Source organism: Camelus ferus, chromosome 2 (assembly GCF_009834535.1).
Source record: "Camelus ferus isolate YT-003-E chromosome 2, BCGSAC_Cfer_1.0, whole genome shotgun sequence".
NCBI classification, from domain to species: Eukaryota; Metazoa; Chordata; class Mammalia; order Artiodactyla; family Camelidae; genus Camelus; species Camelus ferus.
The window spans coordinates 103164926-103191397 of NC_045697.1; the positions used below are offsets into that span (position 1 = coordinate 103164926).

General features: G+C 42.4%; 1 protein-coding gene across 1 annotated transcript; it reads left to right on the top strand.

Annotated features, from left to right (window-relative positions):
* Positions 1–2099: 2099 nt before the first annotated feature.
* C2H4orf51 (chromosome 2 C4orf51 homolog) lies at positions 2100–25182 on the top strand. The gene is made up of 6 exons (XM_032466617.1): positions 2100–2332; positions 9868–9929; positions 19309–19367; positions 21318–21357; positions 21764–21837; positions 24050–25182. The coding sequence occupies exons 1-6, from the start codon at positions 2100–2102 to the stop codon at positions 24155–24157; spliced, it is 576 nt and encodes a 191-aa protein (XP_032322508.1). The 3' UTR covers positions 24158–25182.
* The last annotated feature ends 1290 nt before the right edge of the window (positions 25183–26472 follow it).

The window sequence follows — 26472 nt, forward strand, 5'->3', positions numbered from 1 at the left end:
CAGGGACTGAACAACGTAGCTTGTCATAATTCAGTTACAAAAGGAAGTTTTTCATGCAGACCCTCAACATGGAAGTCAGACCATACAGATCAGCACTGAACACGAGGGACCAAAAGAAGTGAAGCATCTGATAAAATGAGAACAAAGAGTAAAAATGAGGGCGAGGTGATTTAGAATTCTAGGATTTTATAGATTAAATACTTGTGATAATAAATTCAGTTAGTCTGTCCCATTTATTCTCTAATTCGAAATCCAATTTATGTTTAACAGACTTGTTCAACATCTAATAGATGGATGAGCTAATCCTTAAGTCCATCTGAACCAGTATTAGACATTTTTGTTTAAATTGGTAAGTTTCACTACTTTTAGTTCTTGAGGTTATAATTGTTAAAATGATATCGTAATTGATTTGGGAAGAAGAAAAGAAATAAAAATAACATAAAGGAAAGGAATGTGATAATATAATACATTTATACCATAATTTATTTTTTAAAGACTTTCTTTTATTATGCATTTGTTTATAGACTGTCACACAATCTAAGAAGAAAAATTTTAAATGTTTTCTACAAATAATCTTTCACCATCTGTTCTATTTATTTTCCTGTCTCAAAACATTATTTACTGCTAGCAGAGATTTCTTTTAAGCCACCATTTGTGCTAGAATGGCTAAAGGTTTAAGCATCTAGGCAGTTGCTACCTGACACTCGGGTGGGTTGAAAAGAGTCCGGCAGCCCAGTTTCGGTGCCCCTTCTTCACTCTTTATCTCCATCCATCTCATCTGGATTTTTCCAAGGAGCCTCCAACTTCCTGAGAAAAAGCAAACACCTGCCTAATCCTTCTAGGGCAAAGTGCTTATGTTCCAAATTTCAAAGCTTTAAGGAAAGAAACTCCTAATTTTAAATACGAACAAGTATTTCAAATAATTTTACTCTCAAAGAAACATACCTTGTAGTGTGTCAGCCTTGCTTTAAAAAGACCGTGTAAATTTGGCTCCTGGAGCAGTATTCCTAGCATTCGAAGACTGATTGCATCACACGACCATAGAAATATGCTGATTCCGGGGCTTTTTCCTCAGCGAGGGGAGGGTGAGGCCTCCGCACGTTGAACTTGCCCCTTGGATGCCGATCCAATCACCTAGGGAGATTCTTTTTTTAACGCTGATGCTGGACCCACCTTGTGAGTCAGGACATCCGTATTTATAAAGAATCCCACCAGTTATGTGAATGAGCACAGAGGCTTGAGAACTTCTGCTCTGAGAACTGATAAGTGAAAGGACAAATGCGGAAAGATCTATTTCGATTTGCCAATGCGTTGTTTATTAATGTGGAGAAGGAGAGGCAAACATATTGACCAAGTGTAGAGGAATTGTTAGTGAAGGATGGAGGAAATCAGGTGAACAGATAATTGAATGCTGACTTCTCAACCCGGAACAGGCTCACAGGGGCATTTCAGTGACCTTAGTTCTTAACCCTGGCTGCTCTTTAGAACCTTCCAGGAGTAAGCTTTTAAAAATTACCGAAGCCCGGGCCCTACTCCAGACCAGTTAAATCAGAATCTATGGGGGCAGGGCGTGGGGTGCTTATTTTACCAGCTCCTGGGGCGACTTGAGCCCTGCCCGCTTCAGCCGCGTTGTCTGTGACATGTGAGAAGCTGTTTGAGTCACCTGCTATTGTTGACATAACAAACAGGTCATGTTTGCCTCCAGACCCTTGGGGGCCGGTCTTTAAAGGAAATGAATGCTCGGCACTGTCCTTTTGTTCCACCTCTTCAACCACCGTGATTAGGCTTCACTGTTTTATTTATAAAAGCAGTTGCCACCTGTTTCTTGCCATAATTTGTAGCGGTATATTGCTTAGAGCAAAAGCCAGAAAGTTACGTAACGTCTAAATTTGCTAGATAAAATGTGGGGGGATGGGGAGAAGTATTTGTGGAATTTTATGACCTGTTGCTTAGCAACTTCAAGAGCGTCAAGCTTCTGCATTCTATGAACTGTCAGACGGACAAAGTTTAGTGAGCCCAGTCAATTACTTCTTGCTACCAAAAGGAAATTAATCCTTCATTATGCAAAGGGCTTGAAAAGTCACCAGTCAGGGCAGGCTATGTCACACTTCTTCTACTTGACTCCACAAATTCTTCTGCCCTTTAGCCCTCTTACTTCTCAAGAGTTTGATCTGATCAGACGGAAGGCTGGAGCATCTTGGCAGAATGAAACAAGATGGTCAAATTCTTCTGTAACAACATACACAGGCAGTTACCGGAAAAAACAGCTGGATGATTACCCATGCAGCCGACTTTCTCTTAAGGCAGGACAGCACTGGCCTGAGTGTAACCAGTAAGCTTCCTTTGTAATTCGCACCTGGCTGGGTCACCATAACTGATCGAGAATGCTCTTAGAAGGAGGAGGGTATTGTAAACCCCTGAGAGACTTCCCTGGACTTTCGCGTTGTGTATTTTCCTGGGTTAATGTCAGGGGGAAGAAGAGCTACATGTCAGAATCACTTGGATTCCCTATTTAGTATTCATAAAATTATGTATAACTCCATACTCTTTAAGAGTTAAAAAAATGAGTATTTGGTTAAAATGTAGATAAAATGTATTCTCTGCTCAGGCAAGAGGTGCTCCTGCAAATTTCACTTTTTTTCTTGCCTAGTTTTTTCCACTTTGGGGAGATGGAATATTCCCTCAGAGCAGGAGGCAAGTCGATTCCTCTCCCCTCAGCCTCGTATTGTCTGTCGATGAATTCAAGTGTTGAGGTCCAGAAGACATTTTCTGAGTATTTACTATAAACCAAGCCCTGTGTTAGGTCCACAAAAAACATTGATTTCAGTTTAATATGGTAGCTGAAACCATAGAAATAAGTAATCAGCACAAGGCAAGGAGATTTTATCACTGTCTCTGGTGGGGGAAGGGGTATTGTGCTTCTGGAAAGATCTCCATAAATCAGGTTCTTCTAAGCTGGTAGAGGAGGTGGAGAGAACAGGAGGGCTGCCTGGAGGAGAGAGCACACAAAGGCAGGGAGCACTTAATCCCAGGTGTTACCTGAGAGCTGTGAGAAGCTCAGTGAGTTTGAGACAGAAATCATCAGTGAGGATGTGGGAAAATGAGCCCTCGTTACGCAGTCTGTCCCTCTGTATGTTAATTGTCAAATACCTTGTCCAAATTCTGGAAATCTATTTGAAAATCAATTGGATTATTAGCTCCAACTTGAAACATGAGGAGTACTTCAAGTAATACCCTAATAAATATTAGTTATTTTGCCTCCCAGGGCTTTCCAAATTATCAAAACAAAGTTGAAAGCTGAGATATCTCAGAAGTATTTTCCAATCGGATGCCTTGTCTGGTGTATTCCAATGAGCTACGGTCTCTGGATTTTTGATAGCTCTCGAGTATGTTGACACTTGAGTTAACTTTGAAAGTCCCTTTGCTAATTCTGTGAGTGCCGAGGCACCCCTGGGCCAGCTAGGGGAATCTTCAAGCACTGCTGGGGTCCTCTCTGGAAAGAAATAGTATTTGAAAGCTAGATCCAAATAGATCCACAAACCAGAGTAGAAAAAAATGTAATAACTGAAAAAATGCGTAATTACGACATCTGGTGAAAACGTTAAAGGTTTGAATTTGTTTCCTATTCAGAGTATGATCATTATGTGAATCATTCCAGCCAGGGCACCCTGTGACATTGCAAGCCACAAAGAGCATCAGCTTGCGAGGTTTATCTGGTTCTTGGAACCTCAGAAATGTAAATATATCCTTTGCATAACTACTGCTTATTGTATTACAGGCTAAGAAACAGTGTTATAAATGAAGGTGAAGGGCAGATTCAGTTCATTTTGAAAGTACTGATTATATTCTAAATTTGCTTTTGTTTTTAATCTTTTTTCTTGGTTAATTTTAGCCCCAAGGACAAATGTCTTAAGTTCTGCGCCAAAGCTGTTTGATTAAAATTTTGTAAGGCTATCAAGAGACATTGTTACACTGCTATAAAATCAGCATGGTCCAAGGGGGATTAATGAATAAAATATGAAATGACTGATCATTTAAAATGTAAGTCAGGAAAATAGGAAGGTATACAAAACACACTACTTTTTATTCACCTTATTTATTCACCACGTACACTGAATACCCATAGTGTGCAGGGCAGAAGAAACTTGGTAGAAGTCCTGATCATTTGGTTCTGAATCAGTTTTAACAGCAAATATGTAAAACTTATGACATGCGAAAAAAAAAAAAAAGAAAGAAAGGAAGAAAGAAAAGGATCCTGCCTTGAGAGAAGGGAGATTAGTGTGGAACAGAACTTAAGGTATTATGGAATATTGGTATCAATTCCAGTTGTCTGCCAAGATTAAAATAAGAGTGGCATTTTGCAATTCCTAAGAAAGGGATATGGCTCAAGTATAATTTTTTGTCTTGATGCTTTGTTTATTCATTAAAGTATTCATTTATTCATTCATTCATTCATTCATCAAATATTACTAAGGTCCTACTACGGGTAAGGTCTTTTAGACCAGATGCGGGGATGACATCAGTGATCAAAACATACACAGACCTCGCCTTCCTAGAGCTTATAGTCTGGTGAGGGAAACAATCACCAGGACACAAACCATCTGTACTTTGAAGGAAACAAATAGGGAGCTTTGTTAAAAACAGAGAGAGATGGCAGTTTCTTATAAAACTAAACGTAGTCTTACTCTGTGATCTAGCAATCGTGCTCCTCAGTATTTGCCTGATTTGCAAATCTATGTCTGTACAAAAACCTGCACGTGAATGTTTACAGCCACTTTATTCATAATTGCCCCAAACTGGAGGAAACCAGATGTCCTTCAATAGGTGTGAACAGATAAACAAACTAGTACATCTATGCAGTGAACAGCAGTCAGCAATAAAAGGAAGTCACAAAGAGACATGGATGAATCTTAGCTCCATAGTCCTGAGTGAAAGAAGCCAGTATTAAAAAGTCACATTCTGTCAGATTTAAGTTGTATGATCGTCGGGAAAAGCAAAACTAAGACAGTAAACAGATCAGTGATTGTCAGGGGATGGGACTGGGTTGAGTAAATGAAGCACGGGGATTTTTTAAGGTCAGTGAAACTACTCCGTATGGTACTGTAATGGTGACTATAAGACATTAAATTTTTGTCAAAACCCATAACACTTTACAGAACAAAGAGTAAGCCTTAATATAAATACATTTTAAAAATGATTTAGGAGATCGGGGGATACCAGGATGGAATATACAATATGACAAAGGAACACTGTATTACAAAGGTAGGAAACAAGCTCACTGAAGGGGGAGTGAGAATAAGGTTCTGACCTAAGTAACTTTGGAAATGAGTGGAGTTTGCAAAACTAAGCGGGAAAGGAACTGGACGTAAGCACTGCACTTTAGTTGATAAAGTTGTCTTGCTCGGGGGTCCAGGTAACAATTCTGAAACCGCTATACACAAATACTGGAATTGAACAGTTAAGCACATGGATGATGGAAGGTGGGTGGCGGTTTCTTGCTGTTGGAGTGAGAATTTAAAGATAAACAAAGGGAAGAGACCAGAATGATCCATGTGTTAATGGACTGGAATTGGGTACAGTGGTATGAACTCATGTTTACCTTGATGCAGATACAGATGGTTCCAAACAGAAATATTTATAGAGATGGCTAAGTAGGCACACACATATTTCCTTGTTCTTTGGAAGAAAGTCCCTTTGTGCAGCCCATATCAGTATGGACCATCTCCTGAGAGGGCCTAGAAGCAATACCTTGTAACAACAACCACACCTAGTGCCCAGATTTGGTTTCTAATTCTGTTCTCCAGTAAAGGAACCAGGGTTTCTTGGAGAAATGACAATTCTCAGACCGGGGCAGGAGATAGACAAGATGAGCCTGAAGCATCCTATAGTGCTGGAAATTAGGAAAGTGTCAAAAAAAAAAAAAAAAAAAAGAAAACAACAATGATGGAGCCAACTGAAAGGGTTCCCAATGACCAAAGGTGGGAAAATTGGAGCAACAAACTAAAGCAGCACTGTATTACAGCCCCAAATGTAAAATAAATAGCGCGAGTTCATTCAGATTGGCTCAAATGAATGACTGAAACATACATAAACAAGGGAGAAAGAACAGATCTCCCATGCAGAGAGACTCCGAGTGATTTACGTAGTTAGTTTCTACTCAAGGAGGTGAAGTGTAACTCACTGTTTCTTAAGTGTGAGCTGTGCACAGTGACTTTCTTCTAATGAATAGAAAAGGGGGGGGGGGTGAGAAAAAAAAGAGAGTAACTTATAGTGGGGAAAACCCTGACAAATACTTCAAGCCAGCTGATTAATATTAGCTTAATGGCCCAACAGATGGTTAATTTTTGAAACTGGCCCAATAGATGGTTAATATCAACAGTGAGAAGCCATATTGATAGTCTGCCCTGGTATGATGTGATGAGAATGGTACTTTCCTTCCATGCCCTTCCTCCCCAAAATACATCATCCTCACTGAATCACGAGAAAAACATCAGACAACTCCCAATTCAGGGACATTCTACAAAATAATAGCTGATCAGTAATCCTCAACACGATCAAGGGCATGGAAACATGGAAAGTCTGAGAAACTGTTGTCACTGTTGTGTGGGGCCTAAGGAGAGAGAACAGATCGATGTAACGTGGTATCGCAGATGGGATCCTGGACCAGAAGAAGGACATTAGGAGAAAACTGAGAAAAGCTGAAGAAAGTATGGACTCCAGTTAATAATGTGTCAACACTGGTTCATTAAGTGTTATAAATATACCAAACAAATTTAAGAGGCTAATAATAGGGGTAATGGGTGGACTAGACTGGAACTCTGATATTGCCACAAAAATTCTGTCCATCAAAAAGTGTTCTGAAGTTAAAATTTTAATTTAAAAAAACAATGGGGGGAGGCGGAGAGGAGGGCTACTCTGTATGGGATGATCAGAAGGCAAGAAGTATCAGGGACAAGGAGGGACATTTTCTGATGCTTGGAGGGTCAGCCAACTAGGAAGATGTGACAATCCTAAATTGATCTGCATCGAATAGCACAGTCTACTCCAGGCTTATTAGATAAAACCGAGGGAGCTAAAAGGAGAAATAACCAAGTCCACAATCAACATTTTAACATACCTGTCTCAGTAACTGGTTGGAACAAGCAAGTAATCAGCAAGGACACACCGAATTTGAATGGCACAATTAAGACACTGGTCCTAATTGGTGTATCCAGAGCACAGAACCCACCAACTGCAGGATGTACAGCTGGCCCTTGAACTATGCAGGGGTCAGGGCGCTCACCCTCTGTGTAGTCAAAAGTCCAAATATAACTTAGGGTAGGCCCTCCCTGTCCGTTGTTCCTCTATATTGAAGGTTCCTCGGTATCACCATGGTTCTGTATCCACGGATTCAACCAACCACAGATGGTGGAGTGCTGTTGTATTTAAGTATTGAAGTATTGAAAAAAATCTGTATATAAGTGGACCCAGGCAGTTCAAACCTGTGTTGTTCAAGGGTCAACTGTACGTTCTTTACAAGAGCACGTGGAACATTTTCAAAAATTAACCATCTATTGGGCCATTAAAAAATATCAAATTCAAAGGATTCAAATCATACAAAATATGTTCTTTGACAAGTGTTATTAAGCTAGAAATCGCTGACAAAAAGAAAACTTGAAAATGTCTAAATATGTAGAAATTTAACTTATACTTATAACTTATAAATTTAACTTATACTCCTCTATAACCCATGGGTTAAAATGAAATCACAATGCAAGCTAGAAAATATTTTGAATTGAATGATAAATAAAATATGGCATATTTAAAAACATGTGAGGGTGATATTCAAAAGGCGATATTCAAAGGTCCATCAGCACGTGAATGGATGAACAAAATACGGTAGACAGGTACCCCCTGCTTTCCGAAAGTTCACTTTACGCCACTTCACTTGTATGAAAGACCTACATTAGTGCCTGTTTTTGCTAAACACAGGAAACCCCAAGAGGATTTTAACTTTTATGAAAAAAGATGAAAAGCGAAAAGTAGTGTTCAGGGTTTGTTTCGCAGCGAATCCTTAAAGAGGCAGTGCACCCCCTGCGCAGTGAGAGTGACACCCCCAAGCTCCTCCCCTGGGAGCCGCACTCAGCATCTCCGCATCAAGACGCCGTGGCTTTGAACTGTGTCTCTGAGCGTCTGTGCTTTATCTCGATTTACTTTGTGCATCTGTTAGCAAGATGTGTCCTAGGATAATTGCTTCTTCGTTTGACACCAGTTCGGCTTACAAAAGGTTTCATAGGAACGCTCTACTTTTGGATACTGGCGGGGGGTAGCCTGTCTGCCTACAATAGCATAGTACTCAGCCATAGAAAAGATGGAAAGTCTGATACATGTTACAACATGGACGAACCCTGAAAACATTACACAGTAGGAAAGAAACCAGACACAAAACGACAAATACTGTATGATTCTACTCATATAAGGGATTCAGAAGAGGCAAATTCATAGAGACAGAAAGTAGAATGAAGGTTACAAGGGACCTGGGGGAGGGGGATGTGAGAAGTTATCTGATGGGTTCAGAGTTCCTGTTTGGGACAATGAAAGAGTTCTGGAGATGGACAGTAATGGTGATTGCACAACATTTTAAATGTACTTAATGCCACTGAATTGTATACTTAAAATGGCTGAAATAGTAAATTTTACAATAGCATTAATAATAATAATAATAATAACAGCAGCAGCAGCAGTAATAATAATAATAATAATAATAATAATAATAATAATAATAATAATAATAATAATAACAACCACCTATGAAGGGCAGGACTTCCAGAATACAGAGAGAGAACCTATGTATATCCTGTGTATATCCATCCCTCCATAAGAAGAAAAACTCTGGCAAAAACTGTCAAAATCAACTTTTTTCAAAACTCTAGTAATTATCCAAAACTGATGATTCCCATGGAAGTCAGGAAACTAGTCCCCTGACTATCTGTCTCAGAGATTCTGCCTCAGACCTACTGGAAAACATGATTACTGGGGTTGGGCTTAGCAATGTGCATTTTAAAATTAAAATTGCATCTGGTGATGCAATTGCTGCTCTAGGTTAGGAGAAGAATGATGCAGGGTGGCCTGCCAGCCCCCCCACCCCCCATCTCAGGGATGATTAGGGCTAGTCTGGGGGCTGAATGCACGTCCAGGAGCATTTTAGGACTCTTCAGGATGACATCAATTCCACTCTATCCCTACCTCACACACACAGTTCCAGGTCGCTGGAGCTTGGAGATCCCTCCTTCCTCCCCCTGACCCTCCACCAGAGGTCCTAAAACACAGGCCACCATGTGTTGACCTCTAGAGACTGATGACTGTGCTTCCCACCAAGCCAACTGCTTGCCTAGAAGCAGTGTCATATCTGGATTCAGGGAAACTGAGATACAGACATGTTTCGAAGGACAGATGCAGCATGTGTGTCTCCCCAAGTTAGCCCACTGGCATTAAATTTGAAGTTTTCCTGGGAAACCAGCATAATTACTGTAATATTTGCTATTCCATTCATAGCACTTATTTTGTAAACAATTCCCTGGAGAAAGACTCATAAATCCTGTTAAAACTATTATGAACTTAATGTTTGAGCTTTTCATGTACAGACGTTGAACATTTTACCCTTTTATGAGAAATCAGGGAAAAAACAAATCACTAAAGACAGTGAGAAAGCCCAATTTGGGTTGATTTAATGGGACTGTATTGTTGGGAGTATGCAAAGAGGGGAAGAGAGGAAGCCAAAGTTTAAGAAATCAAATTAAAGGATGGGTGAAAATCGCTCGCAATCCACAGGCTGTGACTTATAAGCCCATCACCTTATAACTTGTTTCTTCTACTTGCTTTCCTTAGGGTGACACTGCCAACCGGCTTTGCCCGCAGGGCTGTTCTCCAGGAGACTGCAGGTGTTAAAGGTGAGTGCAGCGGGATCAGTTCTGAGCCCAGCCCTTCTGCCAAGGGTGCTGCCTCGACATCTTTCACATTTTTGATTGTCATCCAGATGGTTCCATTTGCCTCCTAAAGGCAAGATGTCTTTCGCAACATGGCATGCTCCACTCTGGATCTGTTACTTTTAAAAATGACAGTTATTCCAAGGCAAGAAAATGTTCCTGCTCCATGTTAGTCCCAGCATGTACCTTCTGCCAGAGCTTGCAGCTCTTGGTGATGTAACCTGAGCTTTCCTGGGCGCATCAAAGAACTAGGAAGAGAAACCAAACCACTACAACCCACCTACTAGGAAACTCCGTTGACTCACCTATAACCACCTCCACCCCGTCCTAGCTAAGCTAGAACAACACTAGCTGCCAAAGAGATAAGCCTCCGAATTCCAGTTGCTTAACACAATAGAATATAGTTCTTCTTTCCTATAAAGGCGCAGGAGGAAGGTCCATTTTGCAGACGGACCTTCCACGGGGTGATTTGAGGACACTGACTTCCTTCATCTGGGGGTCCCTCCATCCCCTGGGGCCCCAGAGTCCTCAGTCTCTATCTGGCAGGTGGTGGGACAGAGGGTAGGGGGGAGACACCTGCTTTTTCACCATTTTAGCCTGGAAACGACTCACATCGCATATGCTCACCTTCCAGTGGAAGAAGCGGTCACAAAGCGCCCCCCATGAGCCAGGGAGTCCAGATTCCTGTGCCGGGCAGCCTCTTCTTAGTAACAGCTGTGCACTTGGAGGGGGACCGCTGGCCACCCTGACACACACTCTGATTTTGAGGAAGAAACACAATAGGTTTTTCCTGTATAATTTCCATCTCTCAGGGTTGACTCTTTGAAGGTTTAATAAGACCAATGATCATCATCTCACATGAGGATTTTTTTTTTCAGCGCTTTGCAAAATATTCTGTTACTGTTTTGTGCTGTAGTATTTAAAGGCTCAGTATGTACGTGTGTGTTGTGTGTGTGCGGGGTGTGCATGGTGTTAGGAGGTGCCCTGCAGCCTTCTGGGATTCTCCTAAACAATGGAGTAAAGGATTTTAACCACTGTCTTGGACAGTCACGATTTTGCTGGCTTTCCTAATAAAACTGGACTTTACGGGAGCAGTACCTTTGAAATGGGTTTTATGTGTCCCTCTATGGTTTGTTGAGGCAAAAGGACAGGACAGCTAACCTTTTGTGCTATTGTTACAATCAGGAAACACTTTCTTCCTCCCCTTTGCAGTAATAAACAGAATATTGAAACATACTACCTGGTTCACCTGACCTAGGGTAGGGGAAATTAAATAATTTACCAGTGTATGATAGGCATTTGTTTTCCTACCTCCTCTCCTGTTTTTACAGTAAGGTAATGGTAGGAGGAGAGGCAGAAATAACCTAGTGTGTATACACATTCCTAACAATGACTCTCTGATGGACTCGGCCTGCGGTGCCTCTTTCACTCCCCCCAAATGGTCATTTTAATTTAACTGATGACTACTCTTCATCAAGAGGTGACAATCCATCCAGGTAGAGTCATTTAATTTGGCCAAAGGATAAGTTAGTTCCCTTCGTTCTCCTTTGCAATTCCCCTGCCTAACTTTTAGATTATCAGCTTTGAGCCAGAAGTTCTACTGAAGGGAATTAAAAGGCGAAGCCAAGGATCAGATAGTCAATACAAGCCCACTGGATAAATTTGCTCACCACCAGTGGACACTGGTCTGTTGACAGTCTCTTCATGGAAACGTGTCCATTTGTAGGGCTGCAAATCAGACAGACTGTCCTTAAACGGGGTTCAAGAGCTTCAGAGGAAAAACGTTCTCAAGTTCTTTTTCACATCTGCCCTTTAAAGAGTTCAGTCTTATTTGTTCTGCCTACGCTAAGGTGGACTTCCACTTGCGTTACTATGAATTTTCTTTCCAAGTGTTTTGGTTGTGGCTTTTCCCTCCTCTGGTTCATCATATGCTCATCGATGCTCAACAAAGAACAAAGCAATAGCTAATAAAAATTAAAATCAAATATCATCAGACTGCAATACAACAAACAGACATTGTTCAACCATTCAACTTGCTCTTCTCTTAGACTCTGCTAAGACTGATTCTAGCCAGTTTTGTTTGATTAAAAGCTTCTCTCCAGCAGAAGCAATTTACGAAGAGCGAGGTGGGATGCAGACCGTGCGGCACCTGGAGCAGCACTCATGGGCTGTCCTGTTCCCACCTCTTGTCCTTGGCACTGGACCTGTGTCCTTCTAGGATGAGCCCATGTTATGCTTGCAAAGAGTACACTGACCTCTTTGATTCTTGTTCCAGGAGATGCAATATGTACCGGTGGGGGAGGTTCTATATAGAATGAGCCACATCAAAGCCCAGATGAGACAGCATGTGTAAGATCTTCTTGGGCCATTCCCTAACCACACATAACAAATTCCAAGTCCCTAAAGCAGTTACTTGGAATTATTTTTATAGTATATGGCCTTTTACAAGGATGGCAGTGTCCAGGAGAGTATTTTCAAGAAACAATGATATTCGAAGAGGCAGCATGAATATGGTTTGTCATGTTACTTCAGGAATGTTTGTGTCCATTTTAAATATCTTCTTTTTCTCCTATTCTTTCAGTCTCACTTTTCTTCTATGACATCTTATCCAAACCTTGAAAGACTTCTAAAAGTAATAAGAACTCCCCAGACTACCCAAAAGTCACATCTTCACACAGGGATGTCTTAAAGCATTAACAGGATGATGCCACTTCTCTGTTTCCTGTCAATGAAATCCTAATTATTTATCAAGAAGGTCTTACACAAATGTGACCCTGCCTATCTTTCCAGTTTCATTTCATGCCTCTTCTTTTTGCTTACTCTGTTCCAGTTACATTGGCTTCTTTCAGGAACTTGACACACTAAGCCATTTCCCACCTCAGGACCTTTGCACATACATGCTCTTTACTAGAATGCAATTATCCTGGCTCTGCTGTGCTGTATCCTTCTGGTTTGAAATTAGATGTCACCTCTTCAGAGAGGTTTTCCCTGGCCACAATATTTAAAGTAAGGTCTTCACACTCTTCCCATTTTTAATTTCTATCTTAGTGCCTAGTTGAGTGTTATTTTGTTTACTTGCTTATTATCTCTTTCCTATTCTAGAACATAAGCTTCATAAGAGCAGAACTTGTCTGTCTTGTCTCTGTATCTCCAGCACCAGGGACAGGGCTCAACACACACAAATGTCTTACAATTGTATGGAACAATTGGATAATTGTTGAACAGTGGTTTTTATGGACCTTCCATGGCTGACATTTTCTTTCCCACAAAGATTTCCTTAGAGAGGCAGTTTCTTACATATAATTTGTCTTCCCGAAGGGAATTTGTATTTTTAAAAATTAGGATGTCATTTTTACAGACGCAACCTTTCAAAAACTTGTATTTCCGATGGCAGGCTTTAGGATCCTGTGTGGCAGCACATGAAATGGTCATACTTCAAAAACGGAATGAATAAATCACACGTGGCCCTGTTGCATATGTACGTAATCTTCGTTATACACACTCCTCCATCCCCCACCCAGGTTCTGTACAGGGTTAAGGAGGTACAGCCAGGCAAACCCAAATCTGAAACAGACACACACGGTCGTGTAAACAAGAGATGGTTAAGGAGGGGGGAGTAGAGCTCAGTGGTAGAGCACATGCTCAGCATGCATGAGGTTCTGAGTTGAGGCCCCAGTACCTCCATCAAAAAAAAAAAATTATATAAATAAACCTAATCACCTCCCCCCTCCAAAAAATAAAGATAAAATAAATGTTAAAAAAATAGTAATAATAAAGCGAGAGATGGTGAGTGTGATTTGGGGTGAGAGGGAGAGAGGAGAGAGGGCAGGGGAAGAACTTTCTGCTGTTTAGTACTGTAGGTGTCCTGTGGCTTCCATGCTCTGTTCACTTTGTTTCCATAATGTCTCAGGGATGTGTCCCCTTGTGCTGTTTTGAGATGATTTCCAAAGCTCAGTGCTCCTGGAGGCTGGGTGCAGAGTCAAGGTGGAAGCAGGTGGGTAAGGGCGTGCCCCAGGAGAGGGGCTTTCGCCGCAGGTGTTCACGTCTGCCTGACGAATGAACGATAGGCCAGCCGTGGGGTGGAATCGCGAAGGCGTAGATGGCAGCTGGATGAGGCATCCTGCCCGCAGCTCCCCTGGGAGACTCACAGCTGCCCGGTGCAGGCTCCTCCCCACGCAGGCCAGCTGCTCCCGGACAGAGGCCTGGGGAGGAATCCTGTGTTCTTAAGTATGGGACGGGGGTCACAGGAAGGACTCCCACCTCCTCCGCTTCAGCTACTGGGAGAAACCCTGGAATGAAGCCGTCCCCGCTAGCCACAAAGTAATCCTCCTCTGCCTCCTCCCGGCTGTGACCCCATGCATTCCTGCGCCTGTCACCTGAGTTGTTCCTCCCGGAGGTTCCACACTTTTTTCCCTCCTGCCACCTGCACCAAGAATGTTCTCGGTCTTTCTCCTCCCATCCCCCACCCGCCACCTGTTGCCTGACGCGGATGGATGTCACCACTCCCCTCCCGGAGCAAGCGCTCCAGGTCCGTTCTGCTGGGGGCAGAGGACTCCTCAGGCTTGAGCATGTGCATCCTCCCTGGCTTTTCCTAGGGCCACTTTTGTGTGCCTGCCACGGTTAACAAAGGCAAGCTGCCCCTGGGCATGGGTGAGGACCAATCACCACCGTCCTCCGCCTCCCTCTCCCACTGTGGAGCTTGACAGCCCCGGGCTGCCCAGGGTGTGCCCAGAAGGGAGCGAGGTGACTTAGAACAAGCCTTCCCTGCCGCGGGGTTCCCATGTTCACTCCTGGTGCGGGCTGTCACAGCAGAAGGGTCTTCTAATGCCAGGATTTAGTTTGCTTTCTGGCTAATTTGCACGCCTGGTTGTGGGAAGTGCATACATTTCTTTTAAACTACATAAAGGAAAAAGTTCACGTCGGCCACCCATAAATCTAGACAGCCTGGGAAGCAGTTTGCCCGGGACTGAGGTTCTCACCAGCCTCAAAATGACAGACACGCTGGGTGATGGCCAGCACACCCTAGAGAATCCCAGGACAGGCCCCAGATTCAGGAAATACTGCTCTCCCTTTCAGGTGCTGGGGATTTGGTTTTGCTCTGTTTGAAATTAGGGAACAGTCTAAGAAATGGTTAAACGGGTTGGCCAGAAAATATTCAAGTGTAAGGCAACAGTTTCCAAATTCCCCACAGAGACTGGACACAAGGGAACACTGGCAGCCAAGCCTGTTATTAAGAAGGTCACAAGATGCCATCTGTTACTGTGCATACTTTACTGTTCAAGCATAACGTCAACTAGGAAGTGGCTGCAGTTGCTTTTGCCTGTGAACTTAAAAGACAGCGCGACAGTAGGCACTGCAGCGATCTCAGCGGGTTTGTGGGGACAAGCCCTGCGTCCGCTAGGGGACGGGCTGGAGCTCTGTGGGGAGACGAAGGGAAGAAGGCACCATTTTCGGTCTGTCCTTGGTTAAGGCTCAACTGTAATTTGGGACGCTGCTGGTTTTCCTCATGTTTTTCTGCCTGGTTTTGGCTAAAATCTACAAAACGGGATTACAGCACTCCTTTGCCTATAACTATGAAAGTTAGGCAGGTAAATGAAGGCCTTATTCTTTTATTCGCAACTTTAAAAAATGTTCAATTCATAGAAAAGTTGAAGAAATAACACAATCAGTATTTACGTACTCTCTGCCTAGATTCTCCAATCATTAACGTGTGGCCACAGTTAACAGTCAGCTTGATCACAGTCTCTCCACATTGATACTTGCATGTGGTACTTCTTTGCTGAACTATTGAGAGTAAATTACAGATGTCATAACAGTATGTCCTTAAATACTTCAGCATGTGCCTCCTAGGAGTAAGGATGTTCTCTTATATAACCATAATACTATTATCACACTCAAGAAACAATATTGATAGAATTAACTTTCCCCCAATGTACAGACCATTAAATCCTTATTCTTTAGGATCCATCAGGAAAAGATTCGCTCTGTCGTCTGTCCCAAAGGTTAGCAATTCTCTTTAAGATGCCTCATATTTTTGAGGCACTTTGAAAAGTTTGATGAAAGCTCTGGGCCCCATTTTCAGAAAAATATCCATAAAGACACTTCCATGTCTACAAGCCAACAACGCATACATTTTGGATCCCTCCAGGGTGTCCATAAGACTCTAGGTTAAGTGTTGTTAATCTTTGATCTAAATTCTCCTCTTTTGTGAACACACTATTTATAATTACAGTTCTCAGAAAAGATTAAAAACGATTTTTCTTCACTTTCCAACATTATGTTTTGTGTTCATGCCAAGGAAATCAAGGTTGCAAGGAACTTAGAGATGGGTAGGCAGGGGATCATATGATCCCCTAATCTATGCAAAGGAAACAGAATCACAAATACAGCTGAGAGCTGTACTATGACAGACACCCAGCAGGTGGACTACATGATTAGAAGACCCAGAAGAGTATTTCCAAACTTGAGCTGCTTTGTTTCTGAAAGAGTGGATCCTCGCAAACCCACACTTGCTTTCTTGATAGTTTACTTTTAAAACCAGATACCTATAGCACTACATCAGAGTTGGCACCACATTTATGGACTTAAGACACAAGTAGAATTTGTTGGCAGTTACTGACATTGTAAGTTTCATCAACAGAATCACCCAATTTGGTTACAGTTCTAGGACAGGGAAGTGGAAGGAGGGAGGTGGATACTTGCTAGCAAATTAGGGTCACATTAAATGTCCTTAAGAAAGGCCAGCTGCGACTGCCAAGGTCAAGTTGCACTGTGGGCTCTATTTTGTCAACTGTTAACTTGTAAAGAAAAAAAATCGTCAGCTGACCATACGCCAACGTATTGTGAGCTTGCCGGTGTTCCTCTCCATAAACAGATGGAAGAAAATGAGACGTTTCTAGCTCGGTTAGAAAGATGACCAAGTTTGGCTAAAAGATGGGCATAAATGTGTAAATCCCTCATGCAACGGTCTGGCACAAATTCTAATGCCTGCCCCCCCCCCCCCCCCATAATCCATCAAACGCCTCAAAATTACTTTCTGTAAAGCTTTTATAGTATAGAATCATCTCATTCACTAATTAATGATTATCTCATATAATTCTTGAAAGAAAGAGTGACAAAAAACTAGTCAAAGCCTCTGGCAGGCCTATGGGATTTATAAAAGTCTTATAGAGTTTTGAAAGGCTAAGAATTCACAGCCAGTGGAATAATCAGAGCTAATTGTGCAGGATGAACTTCTTAGCCACCTGCTTTAACTGTAGCTGTGAAAAGTGGGTTTTTCTTAAATTTAGCTGAGTAACTATTGAACTCTTTATTTGACTTTAGCTTAAGATATCCTGTTTTTAAAAGTTTATCAGCATAAAATAGCACAAATAATGAGTATTTGCCAAAAGCTATTCCTCTCCCTTGACTCATCCCTGATTACCAGACCCCATTCTATTATGCCAAGCCAAACCCTCTTTTTCTTTATAAATCAAGTTTTACGTATTTTCAATCAAACTTAAACTTTTTCTTATTTATTTATTTTTAATCAAAATACTCCAGAGAACTCAACATGATTAGTCATTAGGAAAATGCAAATTAAAACACAATGAGATACCTCTTCACATCCATAAGAATGGCTATACTCACAAAGACAGAAAATAACAAATGTTGGTGAGGATGTGGAGAAACCGAAACCTTCATTCATTGCCACTGGGAATGTAAACTAGCCCAGCCACTTTGGAAAACACCTTGACAGTTTCTTTGTAAGTTAAACATAAATTTACCATTGGATCCAACAATTCCACACCTAAGGCGTTCACTCAAGAGAAATGAAAACATACGTCTCCACAAAGGTTTGCACATGAATGTTCTCTGCAGTATTATCTATAACAGTGAAAGCTGGAAAGACCCCCACATCCACCCATTGGTGAATCAGTGGGAATACTACCCATCAATAAAACGAACAGAATACTAGGATAGCTGGAACGTGGATGAACCTCAAAAACATTATGCTACATAAAAGACCACATAGTGTATGATTCCATTTACATGAACTGTCCAATAAAGGCAAATCTGTACATAGAGAAAGTAGGTTACTAGTTTTCTGGGGCTGGAGGAAAGGAGATTAGCCATACACGGACATGAGGGATTTTACTGAGTAACGAAAATACTCTAATACCAGATTATGGTATTATGGTGACAGTTGTATAACTTGATAAATTTACTTAAAATCACTGAACTGTACACTTAAAGTAGGTCAGGTTTATGGTAAGTTATCCCTCAGTAAAATTATTTTTAAAAATACACTAGAGCTCCTTCAGACCTTGAGAAAAATGTACAGTTTTAGAGTTTCGGCACAGTCTTGGTTCCCTTTGATTCTAAGAGTATAAACTGTGTATCACAGAAGAATTCTCCAGGTATAAGTTTAATTCTCCTAGCTTCCGGTTTTGCAGGTAGGGTGGTGCCTGAAACAAGTCCATCCTAACAACAGGTAAAAAGCTGAAAAGACTGAAAAATCAACATCTCTTCTTGGATCCTTAATAGAGGGGAGGACACAGGGCAAACTGCCACCCCCGGGACTGGAGAGACAGACAGGTGAATACAGGGAATCACGGCTTACCGGAGCAGAGACTCACAAGGGGAAATGATCACAGGAACCAGTGCAGGGCTGGAACATCTGAACAGTAGTTGACAAACTGTTGGAGGCTCAATGTAGGTTCATCAGTTGTAACAGGGTACCACTCTGCTGGGGGAATGTTGATAATGTGGAGGCTATGCATGTGGGGGGCAGGGGGATATGGGAATTCTGTGGGTCTTTCAGTTTTCCCATGAACCTAAAAAAATAAAATAAAATCTTGAAAATAGAAGAGCATTTGAAAGGTTAACTGTTCTTTTTTTATGGGGGAGAGGGGACATAAAGAATTATTTTGTAGCTGAATTAAAATGTAAGAAAATTCATAAAGACTGAAACACAATCTGTATTTTAGACTTACTTCAGAAAAATATAGAGGAAGCCAAAGGACATGTAAAACTGAATTAGTCTGATAACATTTTTTAATTTTAGACTCAAATAATTTCAATGTCTCCTTAGCTGTTATCAGTATGTTTTTCTTTTTAATATAATACTGAAATATATACCATAAAAAACATTTTTACCCACCCAGCCTGGAAGCTCCAGAATATTTACTATGAATTGACTTTTAGTCACAGCTTTGTCTTACCTCTTACTTTTTGTAGGTCAGATTCTAAAGGGAAATAAGTGACACCTGTACAATTTATTGGTATAGCCTAATCGGGAATGTAAGAAATTTTATTCTAACACTGGGTTTGATTCTGGTTTTCCCTCTTCATCTGCATGCAGGATTTTTCCCTCATATAACTGGTTCCTTTAAAAATTCATTTGACGTCAAGCACAGAGTGGTAAGTCCAACATTTCTCAGTGATCATTTACACGTAGAGAACTTCAATGATTGCATACTGCATATTATTCATAAAAACGAACTGGAGAGGGTTGGAGTTATTGTTTAATAATATTCATTTATCAAACTTTTACTTCTGAGTGCTTATTAGGTGTGCAGCTTTCTTCTGGGTGATGGAGATACAAAGATAACCAACTTGATGACCGTGAACTGAGGATGCTGTGCTTTTTTTTATAGTCACCAACTTCTCCTCTTTCCCATGTGTGACAATCACTATACGTAATACATTGACAGTTAAAAACAAAAACAGCTTTTCTCTGATTGAAAACTTTCAAATGATACAGAGAAAATAGAGACCAAAGGAAAAATCACCTGAAATCCTTCCCTTTGCCCCAGGAGTAATCACCACTAACATTTTAGTGACCATCCCTCAAAGGTCTATGCTTATGCACACATAAAGATGCACACATGGAGTTCACAGATGGCATCCACTGTCCTCTGCAGTCTACTTTAATCACTGTATTTTCATGGACATCTTTCACTGTTAACATAATTATTACCATTTTAATGGAATCATGATATTCCATTGACTGGAAATATTACAATTTAAAAATACCCCATATTGCTGTGCATTTAGGGTTTTCAAATTTGTAACTATTATAAAAAATGCTGTGATGAGTAAATTTGAATATGAATTCTTATAATTGTACAATCATCACCTCAGGGTACTTTCCCATAAGTAGAATTCTTGGGTCAGAAGGTATGCTTATTTTAAATTTTGATGTACAGCCAAATTGCCTTCCAGAAAATTGGCCTCATGAACCAGCAGTCAACAAGAGTGTCTGTTTTCCTATATTTCCTATAAAACTGGCTTTAAAAAAATAATTTTAATATTTTCCAATTTGATAGATGAAGATATTTCAATTTCCTTTTAATTTTCATTTCTTTGACTATCAGTGAGGTGGAGTGGCTTCTATTTACTGGTTATTCATAGCTCTTTGGTGAATTTATAGTCAATTCTCATTATTTGAGGTAGTTATGTTTCTAAAGCCTCCACTAACACTGAATCAGTGAATACTGAACCATGGCTCCTAAGGGAAATGTAGGGTCAGGTTCCTGTGAGCCTCTGGTCACACCATTTTCACCAATTGATCAATACGTAAGTTTGTTTTATGTGTTTCTTTTTAATGATACCTTATTTACTAAATATTGTTGATTAACACTGAACTTGCAGCCAACAGCAGTATAACCCATGCCTAAATGAAGCTTACCTAACAGACATTTTTTCCATGAGGCACATCACAGCCTTCCTGCACTTAGGAATCCTAAGTGCCATCTAGCACATCCACCCTGCATTCAGGGGCCATTTTAAACATGAAATCATTAACAAAAAACATGAAAAGGCAGAACATGTGGCACTAAATAGGATGCAAAAAGGTCATTTGTTTACAGTAGGACAGCTGAAACAAGAAGGCAGCTTGTGTTCTTAACCTGCACCGAGAACGTGCGTGTCAGGTGACTCAAATTGTTTGCCACTCCTGGCATGGCCTTCAGTGATCTCAAAAATGCTGCGAGTACTCACTTGGGGTTACAGCTGAATTTTAGCAAGTGGGCAAATTCTCAAATTTGGAATCCATGGGCAATGAGAACTGACTGTATTCACTTCCTTTGCCCATTTTTCTACCAGGGTTCTTAGCTTTTTCCTATTGGTTTGTATGAGCTATTTGTGTCTAAGGAGAGTCATCTTTTGCTGTCCAGTTTTATAAATATTTTCTCCAATTTTGTCTTTCCACTTTATTGTTAGTATCTATTGCTACAGTGGCTTTTGACAGCATTATCAAAGTGCCTTCTGGAAGGGGAGGACAACACTGGCAATGGAATTTTACTAAATTTCTACTGTTGTGAAGTGTATTTATTGTGTGGTGTATTTATTTTTCTCTCTTTTTCGCAGGCACACCAAATTCTGTCTCCATCAGATTATGAAAGACCACGTAAGTCCTGTCCGAAACTGCCACTTTACATCCACGTTCTGCCTGTATTTTAACTATGATCTTCAGCTGAGATTTCCATCCCTTCCCGAGTCTGAGGCCACGCAAGGCCTTTTGCATTGCTGCCTCCTTCCTCCCATCACATACCCTGTCACTTTATTGTACGCCTCTGTCCTAACAGTAAGGACAGCAGGATGCAGAAATAAAAGGAGCGGCAGCTCTGAAAGAAAGCGCACGTGTGAGAAGGGTGTGGTGGTGGCGAAGTTGGGGGTGGGGGGGTGGGTAGTGTATATGGAACTACTGATTGAAAAATGGTTTGGGAATGTCAGTACAGCTGGCTTACTCATACTATGGTAGGCTCTACCGGAAGCACTAACATCCACATCGGCTGGTTGTCTCTTTACGCTAGGTATGAGAATTAAAAAGCCAGCACCTACGATCCTGATGAAGTACAATCGACTAAGGAAAGAGTTCCTGAAGCATGTAAGAATCTTTTTACTTGTCACCCCTGGGGTATCAGTAATTTTGCACAGTGTGGTGGTGGTGGTGGGGGTGGCGTCCGTATGTTAAGAGTTGACATGAAAGTAATCCCTAATTTACAATCATGTGACAGAAATGACTATAGAAATAGACTATTCTGATACGCAGTCTTTCTAGAAGCATCCTGAACATTTCTTGTTTAGATCTCTCCGGTTAGTTTGGAAGGAGGCTCAAAGGGGCTTATAGGGACTGAAATATCTCTTGTACTGTCCGAATTCTCACCACTGACAGCAGGGCTTTGCTGGACTCAGGCAGTAAAGATTGTCCTTCCATCCTGGGGACCCACCGTGGGTGCCCAGTGTCCTGGGCTCACTCACCGCATGAGCCCATTCTGCCACCCAGTATCAACTGTCCCTGCATCCTACATGGCCCTCCAGAGCAAGGGCTCTGTCCTGCCTGATGAGACGTTCTCAAAACTCAGTAGTTTTTAACAGGATGTTAAAATGGAATTCTTCTTCCGTCTTAGGAGTCCTGGCAGAGACTCCAGGAGAATGAGTTGAAAGAAAGAATAAAAACTGGTTTCTACCAGCACCCTACTGACTTCACCTCATTTAACATAAAAGTTACAACATTTTTTGCTATCCTATTACTTCTGTTTATTCAGATTTCTCTTTAAATTGACTTTAAAAAGTTTGGCCTCACCCTAAGTAATTATATTTACAATACCACAGGTTTGGTATGTTAGTAATGTGCATGAGGTTAAAAAAAAAACAAAACCTGACCATTAAAATAAAAAAATGTTATTCAAGTACCAACTAACAGTATCACAAGAACCACCAGTCTCTCTACATATATCACCTTGGAAAATGCTAGTCTATGGGCATCAACTAGCTAATCTAATCTGGTATTTTAGCTAGTGGGACAGGGTTGGATAGCCCCAGCCCCGCTCCGTTCCCAGGTAACTAATCTGCTTAATGGTGGCCTTCCAGAAATGGTGCATTTTTCTTCATTTTTCTGTTTTAGGACCTGGTAACTTTCCTCAAGCATCTCAAGCACAGGAAGGCAGGGCTGTGGTGGGCTGTGCAGGGAGTTTTGGGGGGGCATTTGAAGCTGGGCAGCCCACCGAATGTTATATTATGTGGGCAGCCAGGGATCTCCCTTCACTGTAGGGCTGGGGCATGCTTCTAGGAAGGGTAGCTGATTTCCTGAAAGTATATTTACTGCTAGCTGGCCTCCTGGGAGTTGCCTGGGAGAATCATTAATTATTGTTAAATAAATAAACCCCTCTTGCTGCAGAGTTGTAGTGGTGCCAAGCAATTCCACTGCCAGTGTCCGCAGCTGTTCTGGGGAACAGTTGTCCGTCTCTTTGAGGTACTTCCCCGACCCCCTCCCCTAAAGTGAATTTTTCTATACTCACAGTAGTCTCTTTTAAGTCAACAAATTAATGACATTACATCTGCTAATGTTTTTACGGTGCAACAACAGGCTAAAAGCACACACACACACACACACACACACATAAGGCACAAGCCACACAATTAATATGGGGTACTTGTTTGGGAAACCTTGAACCTGGAAGTCCAACTGAAAAATAAATCATGACTTTTAATTTTAGGACAAGGCAAAAATCTTCATTTTTTAAAATAGGCACTGTATTTGGGGAAAGGGGAACAAGCATTGAGATGTAAAATATACAAATTCCTGCATCAGCAACAGGGAGGGCTTGAATGAAATTTTCCACCATCACTAAGGACATTCTCACTTTAAAAAGTATTTGCTTGGTGTCTAATGACATTGGCAACCACCTTCTAAATATTTATATTTTGGGGTCCTACCTTTAATAAGTTCATGATGGAAAACTGGGAAGCAGAGAAATCCATGCACAGGAATGCCTGGCCAAAAGGGGTGGTAGGGAAGACGGGGGAAAGAATCTTACCTCTGAAGGATGATTACCCGGCAGTAGACAAGCAGTGAATGGTTCGGTTATTGGTTATTGATTTCCAAGAGGTTTCTTGCCTTTCCCCCCTCTCCCCAATAATGGTCTGGCCTTCCTGACAGACACACGATATATGAAACAGGCATGTTGAAGGAGATGGAAGAAAATGCAGGACCAGTCCCAAGTCCTGCTATTAAATGGCAATTTGATTCCCAATTCTGTGCAAAAAATAACCCTAGCGGATGGGCAAGTGCTGACAACCAGGCCATTTTCCTCCAGCTTCAGAAACCATGTAATTCTACAAGCAAGACCAGCTCATCAGAAGACTCAGAAGCTGATCAATACTCTGTTTACAGTCTGGGAGGACCGTCCCCATCATTTTGCTGAGTTGGAAAACGAAGCCACAAAGCTGGAGGCCCAGAGCTTGCTTAACGACTTGAAGGTATGAAAACGCCTGCTTCCCGGCCTGGGCAGGCTGGCTTTCTTGGGCACTTCCCTGGGCTTCAAACGACTTCATCCCTCAATTTTTTACCCTCGCTCTTAAATTGGAAGAAGGGACAAAAGTATCGCTATAATCATTATTAAATTTTCGTTTAAAATAAATACTTGAAACCACACTTCTCTGCAAGAACCACAGAAATGGTGCTGTGGCTCCGACAGCTGTGGGCTGCAGCGTCCAACGAGCCAGACCCGTCCATCTGGGCGTCCCGGGAGGGGAAGGGCTCAGGGGCGTGAGAAAGGCTCTTCTGTATTCAGAGCAGTCGCCGGCAGAGCCGCAGCCTTGCACCGCCAGGTTTCCCTCCACGCAAGGCGCCGCAGGGAAGCAAACTGGCGGCCGCCGTCGGGCGGGTAGGGGCGGCCCGCGTCGTAGTGGGGGTAGGAGCCTGGGGGGTGGGGCGAGTCGCGGCCTTTCTGGCCCCGGCCCTCTGCAGAGGGGCCTCGCGCCCCCGAGGCCCCGCCGGCGCCCCACCCCTCCCACTTCCAGGCCCCGCCCACGTCTCGCCCTGCCCACGTCTAGGCCCCTCCCCGTCGAGATCTTCCTCTCTCTCCGCTCCTCCCCGTTGCTCTCCTCCCCTCTCTCCCTGCACGATCCTCCACCCCCGCATTCGCGGTCGGCCGCCTGCTTCTGCTCCTCCGCCACCTCTACGACCCTCCTCCCCTTGCACCCCCACTACCTACTCGGCCCGCCTCTTTCCCCCGCTGCCCAGCACCGGCCGCCCACGCCTGTGCGGAGCGCGGTCGAGGGAAGGCGCGGGGACCTCTGCACGGGAAGGCACCGCCACCCTCCCGGGCGCCGAGGGCCCCCACCCCTGTTGTCCCACCAGGGGAGGCCGAACCTCGTGTGGTTACGGAAGTAGCTGCCTCCTACCCCTCTTCCTCTGCACCCCCCGCCCTGCCCAATGCCCCATTTACTCCCGTTTGCCAAACCGTCCTTCTCTACAAGATTTGTTAAGTAGAAAAGATAATTAAAAGTCGCACCACCACCCCTACTTCCTCCTCCTCCCCAAACCTCCTGGTGGTTATTTTTGTTCTTTAGCCCAGGTTAGGCTAAATACATTCCCGGGAAGCCATCTGGTCTGAGTCCCGGGATCCCTTCGTATGGTTTCCATTAAGCTCGCCAAACCGTGCATTGAAACTGCAGCCTTGGAGTCACTCAGGGACCTCCAGGATTTTTGCCCTGGCCAGCCTCACGGAGAGAATCTCGGGCACAGGGAAGTAAAGGCCTCGGTTGAAGGTCTCAGTCAATACCTAACAGTCCTGATCTCAATTTGTAATTAATATACTTTACAACTACAAGGAAATACAGTTCTGTTAATTAGCATCATTCATTCTTTCTTTTTCTGTGTTTTTTCTATATACCAAGCATAGATTATTAGAATATTATTTAAAAAAACAAACAAAAAATACTGTTTTAATTCTAAAAACAATGTTAACAGCTTTACAGATGATTTTACAAAATAACCTGGCCACAGAAATTCAGTTTGACCAGCAACATTTATATGGTTGGGTCTACACCTTCTCCCTTGCTGTCCCCCGTTCCTCTCCCCACCAAAGGCAAAAACCAAACGTTAGTTTGGGGGAAAATGCCCTCTTACACACAGGTTGGGGTTTGTGGTTCCAAGAAAAAAAGGGAATAGATAGGTTTGTAGAATCACAAGGTTCTAAGTGTAGAGTTCCTTGGAATTCATGAAAAATAAGCCTGTCGGTTTATGGAGGAGACAAAGTGTAGGGCTTTAGGGAAGATCACATGGCTTATGAGTAAAGGACTAACTCGGAACTGCGCCTAAGTTGGGGCGGAGACTTAGGCATCAAGTGCTTTATCACATACAGAAAAAGGACGATCAAGCTTAGTTCAGTTGTAGCACCTCCTCTCTCTCTCCTGCCTTTTACTCTGCGGTTCTGGGTCTTGCCTATTTGAGGAGTTCCAGCCCCTTCTTCCTTCCCCTAACATAGACTTCACTCTTTCCTTTCTTTCCTATCCCCCCACCCGACCCAAACCCTAACCATGAGATTTTATTTGGATTTTTAAAATGAAACCAGGTGCAGCATAAAACAAAAGCAAAGTAATAACAAGGAAAGGCTATCCAACGCCTCAGGAATGTGCTGAGTTTTATGAGTCAGGCTGCCCTGGCAAAGAGCTCCAACTGACATGGAGAGGTGGGTGGCACCGAGCAAGGACCATACATGGCAGCCCCAGGCCT

Coding starts and splice junctions, on each gene's coding strand:
- C2H4orf51 (XM_032466617.1), top strand. CDS start 2,100: ATGTCACACTTCTTCTACTTGACTCCACAAATTCTTCTGCCCTTTAGC. Junction 2,333..9,867: donor CACTGGCCTGAGTGTAACCA/GTAAGCTTCCTT, acceptor TGCTTTCCTTAG/GGTGACACTGCCAACCGGCT. Junction 19,368..21,317: donor TTGACGTCAAGCACAGAGTG/GTAAGTCCAACA, acceptor TCTTTTTCGCAG/GCACACCAAATTCTGTCTCC.